Source organism: Anser anser, assembly GCF_964211835.1.
Source record: "Anser anser genome assembly, chromosome: 14".
Classification (NCBI taxonomy): domain Eukaryota; kingdom Metazoa; phylum Chordata; class Aves; order Anseriformes; family Anatidae; genus Anser; species Anser anser.
The window spans coordinates 17,451,743-17,472,099 of record NC_139735.1 but is presented as its reverse complement, the minus strand read 5'-3'; the positions used below and the strand labels follow the sequence as shown (position 1 = coordinate 17,472,099).

The 20,357-nt window shown below is 37.1% G+C and overlaps 1 protein-coding gene across 18 annotated transcripts in view; it reads left to right on the top strand.

The window, feature by feature from the left end:
- LOC310881738 (uncharacterized protein) overlaps nucleotides 1–20,357 on the top strand; it is a 796,919-nt gene that overhangs the window by 460,199 nt on the left and 316,363 nt on the right. For 5 of the 18 annotated variants that reach the window (XR_014572539.1, XR_014572540.1, XR_014572542.1 and 2 more), the window contains 2 exons: nucleotides 14,362–14,495; nucleotides 15,461–19,695. The exons of 6 other annotated variants lie outside the window; for them this stretch is intronic. Coding sequence is in view for 2 of the 12 variants with exons in the window: in XM_083799378.1 (XP_083655504.1) it covers nucleotides 15,461–15,567 (107 nt within the window). In the remaining 10 variants the exon portion in view is untranslated. Of the gene's footprint in view, nucleotides 1–12,782; nucleotides 12,963–14,361; nucleotides 14,496–15,460; nucleotides 19,696–20,357 lie in introns of those variants that run through there. 7 more of the 18 variants (XR_014572545.1, XR_014572546.1, XM_083799377.1 and 4 more) reach the window with 5 other exon arrangements.

Sequence of the window (20,357 nt, the reverse complement as noted above, 5' to 3'; positions counted from 1 at the left end):
GCATGCACGTATGAATCACAGCTCAAATGGATCTTTGATTGCTCATGTGGGTTTATGCAGGTTATGATTTGTGATACCAGGGAGGACCAGAAATCATTTTCAATACATTACATTACAACACAGTTCAAATCTGCTGTGGAAAAACAAGTCAAGTGTTCTGCTAGCCAGTTGCTATCTCCATTATCATGGAATGCTTTAGGAGGTTCCTTTTATTCATACTATTTGTGTGGTTTAATTTAAAAGTAATCTCAACTTGCTCCATTCATTTTAAAAGGGTACTTCTTAAAAACAGAGAATTCAATAACTGGCTGGAGACACTAACATAGTATAAATAAGCCCCATCATTGCAGGTCTGATAATTTCTGATTTAAATAGTTTTTTATTAAATAAGAAATGTCCAAATTACCTAGGCATTGTTGGGTGCATGATAAACCATTTTACAGTACTTATTCTTCAGTATCTTATCTCCTAGCTGCAGGATGTTTGTTGATAATGCTGCCTTCATATTAGACAAGCAGACTATAATTTGATTTTTCTGTTTGCTGTGTTGTGCAGAACAGTACTTTAAAACTCTTTCATGTTTTGTGCTCTGACAAAGTCTATTACTTTTATTTGACAGTACATTGGAAAGCCTCAACATTAATACTGTGGATTTTTGTCTGTTCCTTCCTTCCTTCCTTCCTTCCTTCCTTCCTTCCTGCCTTCCTGCCTTATTTCCTGCCTTATTTCCTGCCTTCCTGCCTTCCTTCCTGCCTTCCTTCCTATCTTCCTTTCTTCTTTCCTTAATTTTCTTTTTTTCTCTTCCTCTCTCACTTTTATTCTCTTTCTCTTTCTTTCTCTTTCTCTTTCTCTTTCTCTTTCTCTTTCTCTTTCTCTTTCTCTTTCTCTTTCTCTTTCTCTTTCTCTTTCTCTTTCTCTTTCTCTTTCTCTTTCTCTTTCTCTTTCTCTTTCTCTTTCTCTTTCTCTTTCTCTTTCTCTTTCTCTTTCTTTCTTTCTTTCTGTCTCTCTTTGTCTTTTTTTTTGCCTTTGAACTTTTCCCTTGCAGCCAGTTTGATATATTAACATTGTGTAAGCCTCACAGTCACACACATGCCAAATGAAGATCATGATATCTCATGCCACTTGAGCTTCAGACATTCACCAAGATGACACCAGATCAGAAAGAGTGACATAGATGGTTTCCAGTATGAGAAAGTAGGCGGGAGTAAATCAAGAGTTGTTAGTCCTCTTGTTGTCATAGGTTCTGATGGTATAAATTTTTAAGTCAAGATAAGTATAGTCTTTAATGTCTTTCAAGTTCACAAAATATTGTGAAGATTTTCTTTTTAATATTTTTAGTGCCAGACTAAAATAATTGAGTAAATATTGAGTATTGTTGTTCTCATCTCAGATGACCAAAAAAAAAAACCAACAACCCAAACCCAAAACAAACATGTTTTCCAGTTATTGGCTCAAAAGATAATGAGTTAGGGTCCAATTTAAATGGGACCAATGTTTCTTAATTACTAGGTGTTGCACAGCTTCACAGCCTACATGTTTATAATGATACCTCAGTTCAGAAGGTACACTATGAAACTATTTTCTGTTGCTTATGATCTTAACAGCTGTTTTTCATAGTGGGTTTCATATTTGTCAGGATATGTTAGACTGTATCTAAGTTTTTTGAGGGGATTGTCTTAGAAAGTTTGATTCCATTCCATCAAAGCAAAAGAGCAGTTTCCAAATCATTTTGGTAGGTGTATTCATTACAGATGCATTTTCATCAGCTTAGAAGAAACTATACTGCTGGAACACAGATGAGTGGTGTGTGTTTTAACTTTCTATTATCATCATTCTTCTACTAGTGATGCAAAACACAATTTTGAGGGTCAATATCAACACCCAAATAGCACCAGTCTTATTCTACAGCCAGATGGATGACTTCTTCTTGACATCCTGGCCTGTACTGAATTCTCTGAACTGAATGCCTTCAAAAATGAGAGGAAACGCGGCATCTACCTCCAGCATTGGAAACACTCCCAGAATGTAACCTGATGGGGCAAAAGGATGAGCTATCTGATTTTCTGAGTGTGGCGGGTTATGGTAATGGTGCTTGTCTACTACCTGTGTTATAGTATGGCAGAGATTTCAGGCCCACCTCGTTTCCTAATCTACATATGCTGTGTTGGGCATATACAAGTAGCTGCCCCATCTGTAGTCATGTTTATTTGTTTTAGAGAATTCAACTGGCATTAATTTACAAAAATGAGGAAGGGTTGCCATCTACAATTATTAATTAGCATGCACATCTGCCGAGAAGGTGTTTCCATAAGCCTGTCTGAAGTACTTTATTGTTGTTTTTTTCATTTGAGGGGGATCAATGCTAATTTTCAGTGTTTACCAGCAATCATAGATGACTTGCAGTTAAAAAGCCATCAGCTCTGTCACATTTTTCAGTGAACAGAATCCCTTTCCAGATGGCCCTTCATTTGGATAATGGACAGCCTAAGGGGATAAAAATGTCACCTGTTGTAGCTAGTCAACAATATTAATAAAAACAGAAGAATAGGCCATTCATAAAATGGGCAACAGACCAAAAATAACCTGTGAATTGTATAGTGAATGTTTTTGGTAGCAATCTTGCTTTAAGAATTCACAGGCATCCTCAAATCTGGTCATTACTACCTTTGCACTAGCTGTTATTTTGCTGTTTAACCATGAATTAATCTAATTTTTCTTAATGCATTTCCTGACAAATGAGAAAATAAAGGAATGAGTTGTGATTATGATTATAAAAGAACCATGATTACAAATAGGTAAATAATAGATTTCTTGGCTTGTTGTCTCCTGCAGAAAATAATATTGGAAGGTGCTTCAGGTTTAATGGAACATTGAGATCTAATTAGAAATGAAATCACTGATATTACTGAACCACTACTTATAACATGAAATATGGTATTCCATTGTGAGTCTGAACAGCGTTGAAAGATGATGTAAAATATTTTTGTGCACTGTCAAATATCACTTAAAAATACAGGTCGTGTCAAGCTAGTTTTGCCTATGTCATCCACCCTGGCAAGAAAGGATGAGGGTTTCTGAGTTCTCTGTCCATTTTCAGCGCATCTTCCATAAAAATAACCATTCTTTTTCTCCCACACACTCATGCTTTGCATGAAAGCAGGAGTTAGTTTGTTCATAATCCATCTCTTCTTTCAAACCTGAACGCACTCACTGCATGAAACAGGTGATATACACACAGGAAAATAATGAGGTGACTGCCTTGCAAAACTCTCATCTTGAAAGAAAACACTGGAAAAATGGAAGGAACTGTGTCCTTTTTATATTCATATGTATTTATAGTTTCATAGAAATGTAGATGTTGATTCCCCATGTTCCCATCCAGAGACCTCTAAGGTTACTCTGTTGGATAATGGTTGTATGAGTGTTGTTTTTTTCATCTGCTCAGTAATTCATTCAGATGAGGCATAAAATTTTGGCCTAAATTACTTGACCAGATTACACAGGAGGAAGAGAAAGTCCTACTTTTCCATAGCAGTAACACTGATTTCCAAGGGATAGCCTTCCGAAGAGAAAAAACAAAACAAAACAAAACAACATATTTCAATGAATTGTTGTTCTTCATTTTTAACTCCCAGTCAAGAGATAGATCTTGAATGCATAATGATCCCATAGAATCAGTTTCTACTCACAAGCACAGGATGTTTTTAAAATGAAAAATATTACTCATGCTGTGCAAAGTATTATTACTAATTACTCGTGGTCTTCAAGGAACTCATGCTGGGTACTTGACTTTGTCCCTTTTAAAGGAGCTAAATTCGATACCCTAAATATACATTTACTTTTAAAAGATCATACCAGAGACTTCAGAAAACATGTATAAGATACACATGTAAAGTGTAGAGTGATGAAACCTACAGAGTTAGGCTGTGTTGTCCTAGAGTACCTAAACGAATGTAGTGCATCTATCAGTAATAGTGCCTACAGCTGCCAACACTTCTTGTGTAATACATTATACATTTTTTAAGAAAGTTAAAGCACTGTGATTGAAAGTCTTCTTTGCAGACTGACAAGTGCTGAACATCTTGTGTAGAGATAACCCTCCAGCCATGTGGAGAAGAAGGGATTTTTTCTTGATATTTAATGACCCCTGGTTAATGTAAGCACTTCTTATGGGCTTAAGTGAGATCAGTAATTAGCTTTTTGTAGGTAGGAGGTAGACTGAGTTAATGTAAGCTCTGAGTGGTAACTGAAAAAACAGGGTGGAAATCCTCAGAGCAGTGGAAATTGTTTGAAGCAATGTTTCTGAAGAGGAGAAGAAAACCTGTGAGTTCCTGATGGACTTATTTTGGAGTCATGCACAAGAATAACTGTGTTGCAGCTTCCTTTTTATGGCTACATATTGATTGAGCTTTATCAAGGAACCTCCTTTTACTTTTCTGGTTGTTTTTCCATTTACTGTTTAAACTTAGTGTAGATTAGGCATGGTAGAACCATTTTTCTTCTGATGGCGGATGAGTTTTAAAATACAAATGTATGTCAGCTTTAAAATCTGTTTAAAAAAAACACAACAAAACACTACTAAAATTAACTATTTTTATCGCAACAAGCTGACAAATCAATTCCCCTCTTTGCTCCTTCTGTGCTGCCTGTAGTCAGGCAAGCAGAGAGGGCCATCTCCCACAGGACTTGCAGCTGGAAAGCCCAGTCAGTTCTTCAGGGTCCTCATTGGGATGACTTCTATTCATTCTTCATATGAAGTTCTATCCAAAAACCTTATATATCCTATCATTACAAGGTCCAAAGAAAAACATGTTTGTCATCTTGTATAAACTTTTAGCTTCACATTAAACACCAAGCAAGTACTAGTAGAAGAACACTTGAGTAATTATTTGCTCATTTGTAATAGGAACACTTACTGAGATTCTGCAGTTGTATATAAGAAAGTATGTGAGAAATTTGTTTGTTTGTTTTAAATGAGAGAATAACTAAATTTGTTTGCTCTCTATGGAAATAGTGAATAGAATCTTCAGCTTTAAAATTATTATAGGGAATTCAGTGGAAATATAAATACGGAAAATTTAAAAGAAAATCACATAGAACACAAATTTCTAGAGAATCTCTTACACTAATTAAGTCGATATGATTCGGGCAGAATTTTAGTCAGACCAACTATTATTTTTTATTTGCATGACAGAGAATGTGTCTGTCAAAAGATCAAATACTTCGACATTTTTCCTGAAATACTATGACAAGTGAAGGGTCCTGTATCAAATATTCTGCTCAACGCTGTGGTTTTGCTGTGGTTTTGCCCATTGTTCTGAGTATCTTCCTCGTTTATGTCTGATATATACTAACATGATAGATGAAATTTGGATCTCATTAGCTGAGTGCCAAATCACCAGACATCTTCTCCAAGATAGGGTTTCTTTCTGTATGTATCCACAAAACCAATGCTATTTCCAAAGAGGTTATTCTCACGTTTACTGTTACTATTCAATATCTAGCAATATTTTAATGTTGGGTTAGCAGTGAAAGTCCATCAAATATTCAGAAAGAAACACTGAGTTAAAAATTCTGCTCCATTCCTCCAGCATTTCCCTGGAGCTTAGGTGTGCATTTGCTGCACAGATGGTGCAGCAGCAATATCACATAGTGCTGTCAGATCCCTGATATACGTGGTGCAACACCATGAGTGCAAGATAAATGAAAGCCCGAGCTTCACATTTCCCAGTGTTTTAGGGATTAATTCTACTCTTTATTGATCCACTGGTACCTCCTGGAAAACTTCAAAAAAATCTCTCTATGAGAATATAATTCTACATCTGTGTTATACAGGATGGTGTCTTAGTTTTCTTTAATCACTTTTCATTACTATTGACATCTCTTTGAATTTATGTGGTATTTTTTATCCTGAGGAGTTCATCAGCCATGGAGTCTGATTCCATCAGATATCATAGTCATGGTTAGTGAGGTCAGAAGCTTCCGCAATTTCTCTCTGGTATCAGTAAGCCACAGCTCACATGCTTGATTTTGTACAGCCTCATATAATCTTCAAATTAATTTTTGTTTTTGTTTTTGTAGTTGTCCATATGTTTGGAAGTTTTTATATATTTATTGTGTCTGCATATGTGTTACAGATAAATGTTAATCATTTGGTATACAGTATACTGCACCATGGCTAATACAGACACATTGAATGATTGCAATTAACAGGCTAAGCTTTGCACTTTTCCAGTGCAGTAATGTTTAAGAGCTATCTAAGCCTTTCCTGCAGTATAAAACGGACTTGGGGCCTCCTCATACATCTGCTCAGCCTTTGTCTGATTTATTTTAGGACAGTCTGTTCGGTGCTCATATTTTATTCTTATAGCAGTTTCTAAAAGCATCTCTGCATATTTGTGGCGAGGGACCGTCACCTTATAAGAGAATATGAAGTTAAGTCGACAAAGAGAAGAAAAAGAATTTACTTTCTCTATTGTACCAGGAACAAACAGAGTTGCAGAAAAATGGCTGATTTGTTACACTATGAACCTATAGCTGGTCTAAAAAATGATTCCTTTTCTGCAGAGTACAAAACAAAAAAGTGACAAAAAAGTGACGAAAAGTCAGTGCTTCTTCGCTTTGATGAATGTATATACATATATATATATATATACGCACACAAATATTCACGTAGTGGTGTCACCCTGCAAACATGACAAACTGGTACCAAATGATTACACAGGTAAAGCAGCCAAAGCTGAGGTTAGAAATAGGCCATCTCCAGGTCAGAACTTCACACCATCTCTTGCACATTTTAAAAACTGCGTATCACGTTCTGCTTCTATTAGAAAATGAAACATCTGATTACAGCAGGTTATCAGAGGTGATGTCAAGGCACATAAAAAAAATTAAAATAAAAGTTTTCCTAGTGCCAGCTGCTGGAAATAGTAAAATATTTGTCATTCTCATGGGCTGGTGCTCAGCCAGCAGTCACAAAAAATCTGAATTATACTTAGTGCATGTTATGGGTTCAGTGTTGTTTTGCTAGAAAGGAAAGTGAGATTTTGCAAGATTTCAGTGAAAATGTGATACTGCGGTATTTCCTGCCTAATGTAGTACAATACCACATATATTTGTGATGTGTAGCATTCCCCAATTTATTTCTGGACGGTAGTGTTCAAGATGCCAGAGCAACATGACAACAGATACAGTGACCAAGTTAGAAATAAAGCAGAAGTTGGTGGATGAAATTTATATTGACTTTGTAGCCGTGAGAAAGAGGGTTCTACTGGATCAATGCTGGACGGTGTCAGAGTTGAGGTATAGGGCTTTTATCAGGCAATCACTCTGTTAATTTGAGTTCATTGGTCCGGAGAAACTACAAGAAGCTGAATAGGTATGAAATACATTATTTCATATCACCTGCTCTCTTTCTTTATCGTGTATTGAAAAATTTAAAATGTGCCTAGTTTCCTATCAAATAGGACCAGGTTAAAGGAAATTCTACAACTTAAGACTCAAAAAAACACAAAATGCTGGTACAGTAATTTCCAGCCAGTGAGGAACCAAATAATAGTCTCTGACTTTTGTCTTAAATAATTTTAATTCTGGTTTTACCCCCTTTATAATTAATGGGGATTGTGCATGAAACATTATACAGTTGGTTTTGTAGCAGTTTTAATTTGGATCACACTTGATTAAATGTTACTTGTATGTCATACAACAGAGTGGTTTTCATCTCAGAAGAAAAGGTCCAAACTTTTGCCCACTATGTTTACCAGCATTTTCATGATGCCAACAGGTGATGGGGAGGCTTATTTCCATGACTTTGAAGTCCAAAAGCAAAACTATGACCCTTAAATAGCTACAAAGAAAACATATGAAGTCCTCAGAGAGGGATCAGGCAGGCAACTGGGGGTCACAATTGCTATATCTATCCCAAGTTAAACCATCCTACCCTTCAGTTAAAGTAAAGAAATAAAATGGCTATTGAAAGATCAACACACGCATGGAATCCTTAAATTAACATGCTCAGAATGGCAGTGAGCTAGTCTATGCTTCATCTTCTCATAGACCTTTTCCTGAATATCATGTAGCTAGCAGTTTGAAAGAGTTTATCGTGAAAATCCAGTGTTCATATGGGAATGATATTTCAGACAAGCATGAAAGAAAATAAAATGACAATTTGTGCACGAGCTCATAATTATGTACAATGTTTATTTTTATCTAAAGATATCAAAGATGTTTTCATATCTGAACTCTTTTTCTGTTTTATTCAAGTTAGCTTTAGCAAAACAAAATGATTATGAAGCCCATTAATCTTCATTTTTCACACTGTGATTCATTTTACAGAACTGGAAGCTACAGAAATGGAACCATCCACCTCTTTGTCTGCCACTATGATATTGAAATGTAATGCAGATTGAAAATTAAATACAATAGCTAAGATAGTGGTTCTAATAACCCGGTAATTTCTAAATAAATAGACTTAGATTGATGGGAGAGGAAAAAATCCGCTTCCAAAATAACACAAGATAGTGTAATACTTGTATACAAAGGTCTTATGTTGACTAGGATTTTCTAAAGCTTTACACTTGTTTCTCAAATCTCTTTAAATGTATGTGAATTAGAACTGATACTTTCTGTATAGTCTTATATCTTAGGTTGTAAACAGCAGGCTGTAAACTGTTGTAGATTTGGATAGCAGTATTTCTTAACGTCCTTTGTATTCCTATACAAGAAGGGCAAGACAATAGAGAATTTGGCTCAGTATATTGAATAAATGTACTCTTTTCTTAACTCAATTTATAAATTCCATGAAATCCATACTCTCATCCAATAATACCATAAAATCACAGAATATCCAAGTTGGAAGGGAGCAAAAGGATCATCAAGTCCAACTTCAGTGTCCATACAGGACCACGCAAAAATCAGGCCATGTGTTTGAGTACATTGTCCAAATGTTTCTTGAACTCCAGCAGGCTCAGGACTGTGACCACTGCACACCCAGCTCTCCCCTGTCCCAGCTCCATGCCGTTCCCTCGGGTCCTGTCGCTGTCCCCAGGGAGCAGAGCTCAGCGCCTGCCCCTCCGTTCCCCTTGTGAGGGAGCTGCAGGCCGCCATGAGGCCTCCCCTCAGCCTGCTCTGGGCTGGGCCGAACACAGCAAGGGACCTCAGCCACTCCTCATACGTCTTGCCCTCCAGACCCTTTACCATCTTTGTTGCCCTCCTCTGGACACTTTAACAGTTTTATATCTTATACTGTGGTACCCAAAACTGCCCATAATACTTGAGGTGAAGCCGCACCAGCGCAGAGCAGAGCAGGACAGTCCCATACCTCGACCAGATAGCAATGCTGTGCCTAATGCACCCCAGGATAAGGTTGGCCCTCCTGTCTGCCAAGGCATACTGCTGGCTCCAGCATCTTGTTCTCCAGCATCTTGTTCCTCAGTCTGTACATATAACCAGGGTTGCCCCTTCCCAGGTGCAGAATCTGGCAATTGCTCTTGTTAAACTGCAACAATATTGTTGGTGATTGTCCACCTGTCTAATTTGTCCAGATCTCCCTGCAAGGTCTCACCACCCTTGATGGAGTCAACAGCTCCACCCAGTTTGGTATTGTTTGCAAACTTGCTCAAAAGCCCTTCAAGTCCTTCATCCAAAATGTTTATGAAAACATTGAAGAGGACTGGTCCTAAAATGGAGCCCCAGGGAACCCCACTAGTGACAGGTTGCCAGCCTGATGTAACCCCATTTACAAGAACCCTCTGGGCCTGATCAATCAGCCAATTGTTCACTCATCTTACTATGCTTTTATCTAACTGTATTCTGGTCATTTTGTCCAGAAGGATACTGTGAGAGAGTATCAGAAGCTTTACTGAAATCCAGAAAGATTAACTAGCTAGGTGATCTTTTCATAGAAGGAAATTAAGTCTGTTAGACATAGCCTTCCCTTAGTGAACCCATGTTGGCTCTTAACAATGACCACGTTGTCCTTTACGTGTTTTTCAATAAGTCCCAGAATAACCTTCTCCGTAATTTTACCAGGCACTGAAGTGAGACTGACAGGCCTGTAATTGTCAGGATCTTCTTTCTTGCCCTTGTTTAATATAACATTAAATGTTATGATATTTTATGAAGAATTTTTGTATTCTGTTGTGCTTTGCTAGTACGAATTATTATCTATGAAAATAACAAAAGAATATTACTTCAATTTTTACAGCAGAAGAAAAGGAATCATTTTTCACTATGGAAAGGGTAGTGTTTTGTAGTGGGTGTAGAATAGCTGGTTAGGATTCAGAAAATCACTGGTTCAGAAATAACCCGTGTGCATACCTTCATGTAACTGAATAAGGGTTTTTTGCATCTTTTAACTTGTATTTTTAATGTAATGTTTCTGTATCCCATCTGTCTGCGCACCAGCCCTCCCCCAAAAACAAGCAGACAAACCAGCCCTGCTTGCTTTCGTCTAAATTCAGATCAAGTTATTTAAAAACATCAATTTAATCTGATATTGGTAGAAAACTAGATCAAGGTGTATTTTAAATTTGGCATTTTCACAATTAAGTTCACAATCTTGTCATAAAAATTTCAGGCTGTTAGGAAAATCAGATGAATTTTGGAAGTATTATTAAAAACAAACAACTGGGGGATGGACTATGAACTTTTGACACGTTTTTATTATCTGTTAGCAATTACTGGGTGTATTCAATAGGAACTTTGCATCTTTTGTTTTGATTAGGAATGCATTAACATACTTAACTCATGTGAGAGCCTGTAAGACCTTTGGATATGTCAAAAGCTTTTCAAATTGGCTCTGCTGCTGGCTGATAGCAAAGGTGGATTGGAATCATGTTTGAGTGCCTCTGTTCCTTACTTTCAGAGAGATCCCAGAGGAAGGTGCTGGGTAATTGCTCACTCACTCTGAGAGCTTTCTCTTCATTATAAAACAAATAAATGAATAAAAGTGAAAGAGGAAATTGCACCATTTGCTAAGTAGACCAGGCACTACTTCATAATTGTTCAGCAGAGAAGAGGGTGAACCAAATCCTGTGCCTAAACTATGCAAGCACAAGAGAAGAAAGTAAGGAAGCTCCTGTATCTGTGATGTAGGCAACAGTTCTTCATCTATGTGCTCTTCCCCTTCGTAGAGTCATTTCATTGATCAACTTGAAAAAAAGGCTAGAACAGGACAGGCTTTTATCTAAACTATGAGCTACACTTCATAATATGTATGAACTACATATATACACAGAACAAAGTATCTGCTACAGTTCTCTTATTGTAAATTAGTACGTATGAGAGGTGCTTATCTGTGAATTTTATTATGAAAGAGATGTAAGGAATGTATAAATGGCAGCTGAGATGGACACACACTGCCTAAATCTAATGGTAATTTTATTTCACCATCAATTTTTGTTTCTTAATTTACTTAGTTTACTCTAGCACTGTATGATAGAGTAGCAGGGACTGATGCATTCTGTAAAGGGGTGTTTTGGCCATTCTGAAAGGTAGAGTACCAGAAAAGAGGCCACCCATGTAATGAAGACCCCAGGCAGCATCAGAGGAAAACTCTGAGGTAGAATTAATGTATAGTTTGCTGTCTGGGAAAGGGAAAATCACAGGATACTACTGCTGTTCTTTTTAAGACTGTGTCAGGTGCCTTGTTGTGAAATAGATGTGGCAGGGTGACTCAAGGATCTCCTTTCAAGCCAATCAGGATAAGTTTGGGAAGAGAGAGCAGCATCTAATTTGCTGCCTTCCTAACAAAAAGATGTGAAAGAGAAGAGCAATTGTCTGCTGGGCTGACAGAGGAACAGGCAAGAGAACTCTACAGGTGCACAGGAGTGTAGAAAAAACGTCATGTTCGCAGTGTTGCCTGACAGCAGAAACAAGGGTATTGGACCGAAGATTTTGTAGTGGACAAGGTTGAATGGAAACATTTTAAAAGTCAGCTAGATAAGCCCACTCAGGGCTACAGCCTGCTTCATGATCCATGATGCAAATAGACACTTTGCTTCACTATTCGTTTGGATTAGAATAGCAGAGTTCAACTAAGTTTGAAGTCTGTTTTGTTTCAGGCCCCTTAGTGTTCTGTTATTTTAAAATTTTATTTCTCAGCTTTCTTCTTATAACATTTACAACTGCTAGATTTATGATTTGAATATGGAGGGAAATAATCATACTTTTTTTTTTTTTTTTTTCTCAGTGTTAGATTAGACAGCATGCTAATCAGTAAGTTTCACTGACAGGCTGTTTCCTGAAATTGCTGGGGTTCTGTGCTGATCTAGGAATCTAATGTCACCTGAAGATTAAAGCCTAAACAAGTCAGTAACAGTCAGTGTAGAAACAGGAATGCTTCTTTATTTGCACAGTAATCATTGAATAGTGTGTTGGTACCAGGATGACAGTGGATAAAAGGGACATGTAAGATACCTCACTGAGGATTTGGATGAAACAATAACAGGACATTCAGTTAAAATACTCATGCTTTTCAGCCATCTCTCCAACATCTTTCTACTTTTGGCAGTACATCATTTCTAATGATTTGTCAGTTTCCCCTTTCCTGATGTCTCAGATATCTCTGACTGAAGTATGTAAATTAAAATAAAAACAGATGCAGAACAGTCATGCAGCATAGAGGGAGGGCAAAATTACAAGTAGCTGCAAAGGTTTTGAATGTTACTGTCTTGTAAATGGAGCTTACTAGAACTGGTGGGATGGGAGGTATGGGAATTCCATTAACTGCTTCAGTTTAGTCAACCATTGTAGCATAACGCATTACTACTTTGTTTTGCCAGTGCTGCTCTATAGGTGGAATCTTCTGACTTTCTGAGTACAACCAGATGGAGGTCTCTGCTCATACTCACCCATTGCAGGAAGCCTTCCTGAGTTTCACATTTACCATCCTGTTTCATGCAGAATCTAATCATTGGAAGCAGAATAAAATCTGAAATTTTACACAATTTACACAAAATTTTGTGAGTACTGTAAGAAAAAAATAGGTAGTATTTCTACTGTGGTTTTGCCAGTAATATCCACTAATTCATATTTGAAAATATAGTATCTTGCATGAAATTATACTGCTCTATGGGGAATATGCTCTTGACAGAAATATGGTGTTATTATTCAGCACACAACACTTAAAAATATGACTATAACAAACTAGTGCACAAACAGTAGTAGTGGTAGTATCTTTATGTGTCCATATAGTGAGTTTTGTTTCTTAAAATATATTATGGCACTCCTAATGTATTTCGTCTTGAAATACTCAAACTATTATTACCTGTATTATATCTAGTCATGTAACAATCCTAAAGCATTATTAGTTCCCAATGATGGGAAGTCAACTGCTTATAAAAATGGCCTGTTATATATAGTACAAAGAAAACAGCATCCTAAGAGTTGTTTCTAATGGAGTACAGGACATTAAAATGCTGCTAGATGATATCCCAGCTTGGGTTTAAAGAATTAATGAAGAACAAATGTTCTAACTGACATGTAAGCATGAAATTCTCTCTGTGGGTTGACCTTCATTCTTCTGCAGTTAGTTAATGAGGATTTTCTTTGTTATCTTTCTTGCCGAAGAACCTCAGGGCCTTGTATCATTATTGAGTGAACACAATGTCACCTCAGCTGGCAGAAATGTTTTGTCTTTTGTCACGAAAAGAAGTTTCCTCATGTCAGCTGGTGAAAGCACAACACAGAAACAAGCAATTGAGACTAGACATTTCAATTCAGCTAAGTTAGCCCAGTGGAGATGTTTAACCTGCTGCAGTTGTTTTGATCAGAATATTTAGGCTTCATTACTGTACGACTCTTGCATCTTCTTCTGAAGTTTGCAACCATTGTTATAAATTAATGATAAACAAAAGCATTTTATCTGGAGAACTGCTCACAATATTCCCCTTTTAACAATTAATTACCATTTGTTGCAGAACAGTATGAATTTTTTTGAAAAGAACACTTAACAGCTGCTTTTCATCCGATTCAAAATGACAACTGTATTGTAACTATCAGTGGATCTTGTAAGGTGGGGATCACATCTGCTCAGTGTACTGGAGCTGTAACTTTGAGCTTTCCTGTGTGCTCTATCATATTAAGCAGAGCTATATGGCGGGTGGAATGACGATTGCAAATTTCGCCCAATGTGAGCCTATTAATTGGGGTTTCCCCCAAATACTCGTACAGTTTCTCCATTGCTCAGTATACCCATGTTCATCCTACATGACAGCAAAGACAAAAAATAATAAAATAGAGTGAACCTTCTGTTCACTTCACAAACAACATGTTTGTACTTAAAAATGGCACAGGGAAGGGGAAAGAAGACATTAGTTAAAAACAGTGTAAGAAAATGTTATTCATGAATTTTTCATCTAGGTTTATTACATGCAAGATAGCTGCTGTGGGACCTGATCATTGACACAGCGAGAATCTCTGAAAGAAGTACCAGATGTGCAGATAGCAAGACGTTACTGTGAAGAAGAATACCCCATTATAGTCCATGTCATAAGGTAATGAGCAACAGCAAATGAAATCTGAAATTATTTGATGCTTTCAGAGGTTTTGCCATGTTGCACTTTGCCTTATAGCCACTTTCCCTTTTTTTGAGGTAAGAATACTTGTCCCGGCATTAGAAAAACAAATTACCAAGAATCTCATTCTTTATTAACGTATAATGGAAGGGAAGGGCATTTGTGAGGGTTTGTTATCCCAGTATTCAGCTTATCCTCAATTCTGTAAATGGCATTTCTGAGTTGACAGGAACATATGTTTTGTTAAAGTCATTAAAATAATGTTGTATTAAATACTTATCTAACGTAAGTCAAGTACAACTGTGTTACCTTCTGGTTATTAGGATACTTATGTCTAATATACATTCATTTTGGAGTCCCTTAGGGGACAGCCTTGTTATTAATACAGCAGAGAACAGCTGAACGAGCATATGGTTTATTAAGACATGCTTATATTAATTATATGCGGATACTATTCAAAAGGGTCACTGGTCTATAACTGAAAGACCATAGTGATCACTACTTTGAACCTCAGAGCTCAGTGGGATTACTCTTGATCTGATCCGTTTGTCTTTGACTGGAAAAAATCATTAGATTTGTGTCTTATGTTGAAAATTAATGAAACACTTAAAAGTCGACTGCCATAAAAACAATTAATTAATATGCAGAATTGAACGAAATTTTGAAGGCATCATGAAATTGCACATCAGAAGGTCTAGAGCTCACGTGTTTGTATAATTTGTTATGCAGCAATCTGAACCATGATGGGACCTAACATACATAATAAAGCAGAATACTAATTGCAGTTCAAAATTTAAAAAACATTAAAGTCATGTCTGCATAGCTTCCAATTGTCATATTGCTCAACTGATTTGTTTATTGAATATAGCAATTCCTCTTCTGTTGCTTAACACCAGTTAACACTTAAAATGATCTTTTATGTTTAAGGCTGTTTTTCATTCCAGGAGCTGATGCAGTACACACTGTGTCCTGCAATGCACCATTTCAACTTTCAGTGGAGTGCCAGGCAGAAGACTGTATGAGCCTGAAAATAAAATGTATATGGATTTAAGCTTTGAGAAGACCCAGTGCAGGAGAAGCTCAGGACTGTTCAGTTTTATATTTCTTCCTCTAATTTTAAAGCTCTGATTCCAGAAAAGGTGCAGTCAACGTCTAACACCTAAAATCACACATGCTATGTCTGCATTACTCAACTTATGACAAGTTTAGTGTTTCTGTGGTACTGCAGAAACAGAAAGGCTGCATTTTGCCTTTTCCGTCACTTGGCTCCTTAGTTCGTGGCTAGTTTGTTGCACAGTACACAGCTTCAGAAAAAAAAATGCACTGAGAGAAAAGAGTTTTTCATTAATGTTTTGTACTGTTTTGTGAATACAAAAAGAATGACATACTGGATACTTTATTGTGCTAGCAGAATCTGAAATCTAAAAATATGAGTTAGGCCCTAGAACTCTGAAAGTAAAACAGTACTGTAAGTACAATCATTTAATATTTTTTTCTACAATTCATTTATTTTTATTTACATTTGAAGAAAACTCAGGTGTACTTCTCAGTATTTGTTCAAAAACATGAGGGGAGGATCTGTTCATAAGCTCCATTTGAAGCCCTACACTCATCATGTAGTCAGTCACGTGGCACTGAAGCATGAATATAAACTCTGCCGTGAGCGGTGTCAGAACAAAAGTATTTACAAATATACAGAAGTAAAAGCAATGTAAATACTTCTGTATTTCTGTTTCTATCACTAGCTAAAAATCTTCCTGGGATGTTCAGTGCCTGCGTGGCAGGTAGTCAGGAAGGCAGCATGTCCCTGGGGTATTCCGCTGGGGGCAAGGCCCTTTGTACCACTTCCCAGAGCCTCCACTTCCCCAGCTGTAAACAGAGATGGCACAGACCCTCTGTGTATGTTTTAGACCTAACATAAAGAACTATGGGCTTTTGTCTTGGAGGGTTTCACAGTTATCAAAAAACCACTGAGGCATTTTAAATCTCTCCAATCTCTTTTGAGAAGTATGTTCAGGAAATCTAAACCCTAAAGCAACAATGAACCATAATTCCAATTTACAAATACAAAGTTCTTCTCAGAAGTGGTCAAGTTCAAATATAAGTTCATACACAAAGCAGAAATCTGCAGTAGTGTTTTATTGTACTATTTCAGAGATTACAAGAAAAACTAAAACAACTCTTCTTTTGGCTGGAAAACAAACAAGCTGCAGGTGTCTGAGGGGAGGGACAACAAGCAGTGTTTTATTAGTGTGAAACAGCAGGTGCTCAGAGTTAAGCTGTACAGTTCTTTATATAACTGTTTGGTAGCAAATCAACAAATGTGTTTTTTATCTTCAGGTGATAAAAGATCAAGCCTGGGTCACTTTTACCTCTCTTCTCAAAACATGAGGGTAATAGCAAGAGGGCAGGCCTGGCTCTTGGGTCCTAGCTGTGGATGCTGCCCCTCAGTTTGGTGCTGGGACCAGCCCTGGCCTGTGCCTCTCCTTGCTCCAGGCTTGGTCTCTCCTGGACTCCCCAGAGCTGTGGCTTGTGTCTGAAGTGCTTTGTCAGTGGTAAGAGATCTGTTTGAGAAGTATACCACCTGAAATGTTGGCTTGGTTTTGCTGGCCTGGGGAAGAGGACTTGGCTCCTTGTTGCGCAGGTTTAAAAAAAAAAAAAAAAACTTTTAGATAGGTTTGGCTTGTTTGTGGTTCTTTTTTAGCTCAAGAGGTACTCTGAGGAGATTAGCTGGTGTTTTTCTATGTGTTCTTTCATAAATAAGCTAGCTCAAGGTAGATAATGGAGCTACCTGGGTTAGCATAGGGCTGTTTGGGGCCTGTGTGGGGGAGGTTACTGCGCCTCACAGCACAGGCATGTTGCTGAGGCACCAGTAGTGTTTCAGAGACAGCAGGACTGAAATGGTGAGTTTAAATATGTCTTTAGTATTGCCCGGCTTATTTGTGGGAATGATTAATAGGAAACATTAAAAAAAAAAGGGATGTTGGGGGATGATAAGTACAGAAGGAGCAAACCACGGAAGAGAGAGGACATTCTCCTTGCAGCCATATAGAATTCCCCCCAAACCCAGAGAAAATGCTGTGGCGAACCCAGTGTGCTCATCCACACTGCTGTAGGTTGGTACTGCTCTGTCAGCCCTAGGTAGGCACTGTTTTCTCTTCTGGGCTCCTTTTCTTTCCTGAAACTGGATGCTGAGAGGGTGGTAGTGACCCTCAGGCCTGGCTACTCATCACAGCCTGTAAGGTGCTTTTCTTCAAGTCTTTGTTCTTGTGTAGTCTAAGTGATCAGCTTGCAGACAGCTTTTTTCCTTTATTCGCTTTATTTTTTTTTACCTTTAAAACTAGAGAAGCATTTTACAGTGAGGATAGTCTTTAGAACTACAAAGAAGCTGTAGTAGTTATAAAGACATGTTTTCTACAGTTTCCTATTTTAGCATGTAGTTTCTTAAAACTAAACTTAGCAGCTGATCTAATTTATTTATTTATTTGATTCTTTTAGTGATAGAACATTAATACATTAAACATTAAGGAGAGTATAGTAAAGTATTTTCTGGTCTTACAAAGTATTGCCCTGATTTTATTAATTCCCTTTTAAGGGAGGAACTAAAGGTGTTCCATTTCTATACGTATTTGTGATACAGATTTCTGTGTGAACTTCCTTGATGTGTCCAATTCTTTCATCTGCTACTTGTAAGCAACAAACAGAGGCAATAATGAAGGGTATTTATAACTCGCATGGTCAGAGACAATAGTTCATCGCTGGTATTAAGAGAATCTCTTTTTTCCCCTCAATGCAAGGGATGACGCAGCTGCTTTCATGGGGATAACCACAGCCAGAACGTAGTTTGTCCCACTTGAAATGGAGCTGTGGGTAGGAACAGGTTCCTTCCCTCAGGCTGCTATGGGATGACTTAAGGTTTGCCCATATGAAAACAGAGCTCTTGCTTTGGATGGCGTAGGGCAGAGGAAGGTGGTAATGATAACCCTCTAAAATTCCTATAAAAGTGTGATTTCTCACATAGCCTGTGGAAGTGTAAGACATAATCATCAAAAGCTTAATGTCAGTAGGATCCATGACTGTTGCTACAATGAGATTCCTTGGAAGGGAATTTTTTCAAAGGAAAACTTACTAAATTTTTATCCCTTTCAAGCTAAGCTTTTAGTGATGTTGACTGTAATAGTTTTGGGTATAAAATGAGAGAATTGTTCAGAAAAGCATTAGTCATAAACTACTTCTGGTGAGCCAGAATGGTTCTTTATTTGGTACAGTGTAGTCAAGAGAAAATATGGACACCTGGTTTATTCAGTTCAAGGAGGCATCTGTTAGTTTTACTGGAAGATGCAAACAGATCTGAAGAATGTTTGGCCATTAAGACTGAATACATATCTCAAACTTCAGATTTGGAACTCTTGGGCTTCTATTTATGAGTTTTTTTCCTAACCTAATTAGTAAACGCTGCTGGTGTTTTGACATATATTAAGCATCCTGGAGGTTGGAAAACAAAGCTTCAAAATGATGCTGTGGTTGGCAAAGAACTGAAATATTCTGACACTTTTAATCTGAAAATACTTGAAATGTAACAAGCTGAGTATTTGAAAATTGACACAGTTCCACAAAGTTTTAATAGCAAAAGAGCCAGGTGTTGTACTTTAATCACACTAGAAGTAGCAGCTGATGCATAGTGCAACAGCAGTAATTCGGAGCTAGAAGCTTACAAATAATCTAGCTACAAATTATATTGTCAAGGGAATCCAAATACTTTGTAATATATTCTAATACATATTAATTTCAGAGCCCTATAGGGGACAGTCTTGTTATTAATACACAGAGGAACAGATGTGATAGCATATGGTTTACCAACTTGTATTTATGTTAATTCTACGTAAATAGGATTTTAATAAGGTAACATTAGTCTATAGCTTCGGTTTCATAATATCTTTATTCTTTAAAGATGATAATGGGATTATCTAAACAGGGGTCTGGGGTCATCTAAAAGGTTAGTTGAAAGAGTTTCTTTTAAGTAAGATGTTTAAGTGGGTAAAAAATGTTTTGAACCTTTTTTATCACCTCAAAAAAAAAAACCAAACAACTTAGAGCTTCAGTGGCAAAACTAAATTGGAATTATTTTATTTACTAACACTTCTTAAAAAAAAAAAAAAACAAAAAAAACAAAAAACAACAACCAAACAAAAAAAAAAACACTGCCTGACATCTACTTTTGATGATCTTAAATTCTTATCTGTTCTATGTTGATTGTAAGTTCAACTTCCATATAGCTGCCTTGGAGAAGCTTGCAAAAGAATCCTAGAAAATTTCCAGTATTGCCTTAACTCTGATGTCTATTGAGATTGCTGTACAACCCACCTACTGTCCTCAGTTGGAAGAGCTGTGAATGCAGTTGTGGGTTGGTTCAGGCTTCTCAGAAGCTTTCTCCAGGGCAAATTTTTTAAATTGTGCTCCTAGGTGCTGCTAAGAGCCATTGCATTGCAGTCTCTGATGAGAACAGAGTAAGCATTCCTGCAAGCAGGTAATGAAATTCAAGTGCTCATCAGCTCTGTTGCTTCAAAGAACTTTGGAAAACTTTGTATTCTACTAGGAATTCCTCTCCTAAACATTTGAATCAAACTTCCAAAGTACACTAGTTCACTTCAACAGTATTTTCTTTGTGATCACTGAAATTTTCTTCCACCAGCTTCACTAGCTTTAAGGTTACATTACTTGTAACTTTTTATTAGTAACTGAAGAACTGTGCATAGAAGTACAATTTAGTTCTCTATCCCGTAGTTAATAACATGGCTTCTTCTTGTTTCAAGGAAAGATGTGTAAATTTTTTTTGAAGAA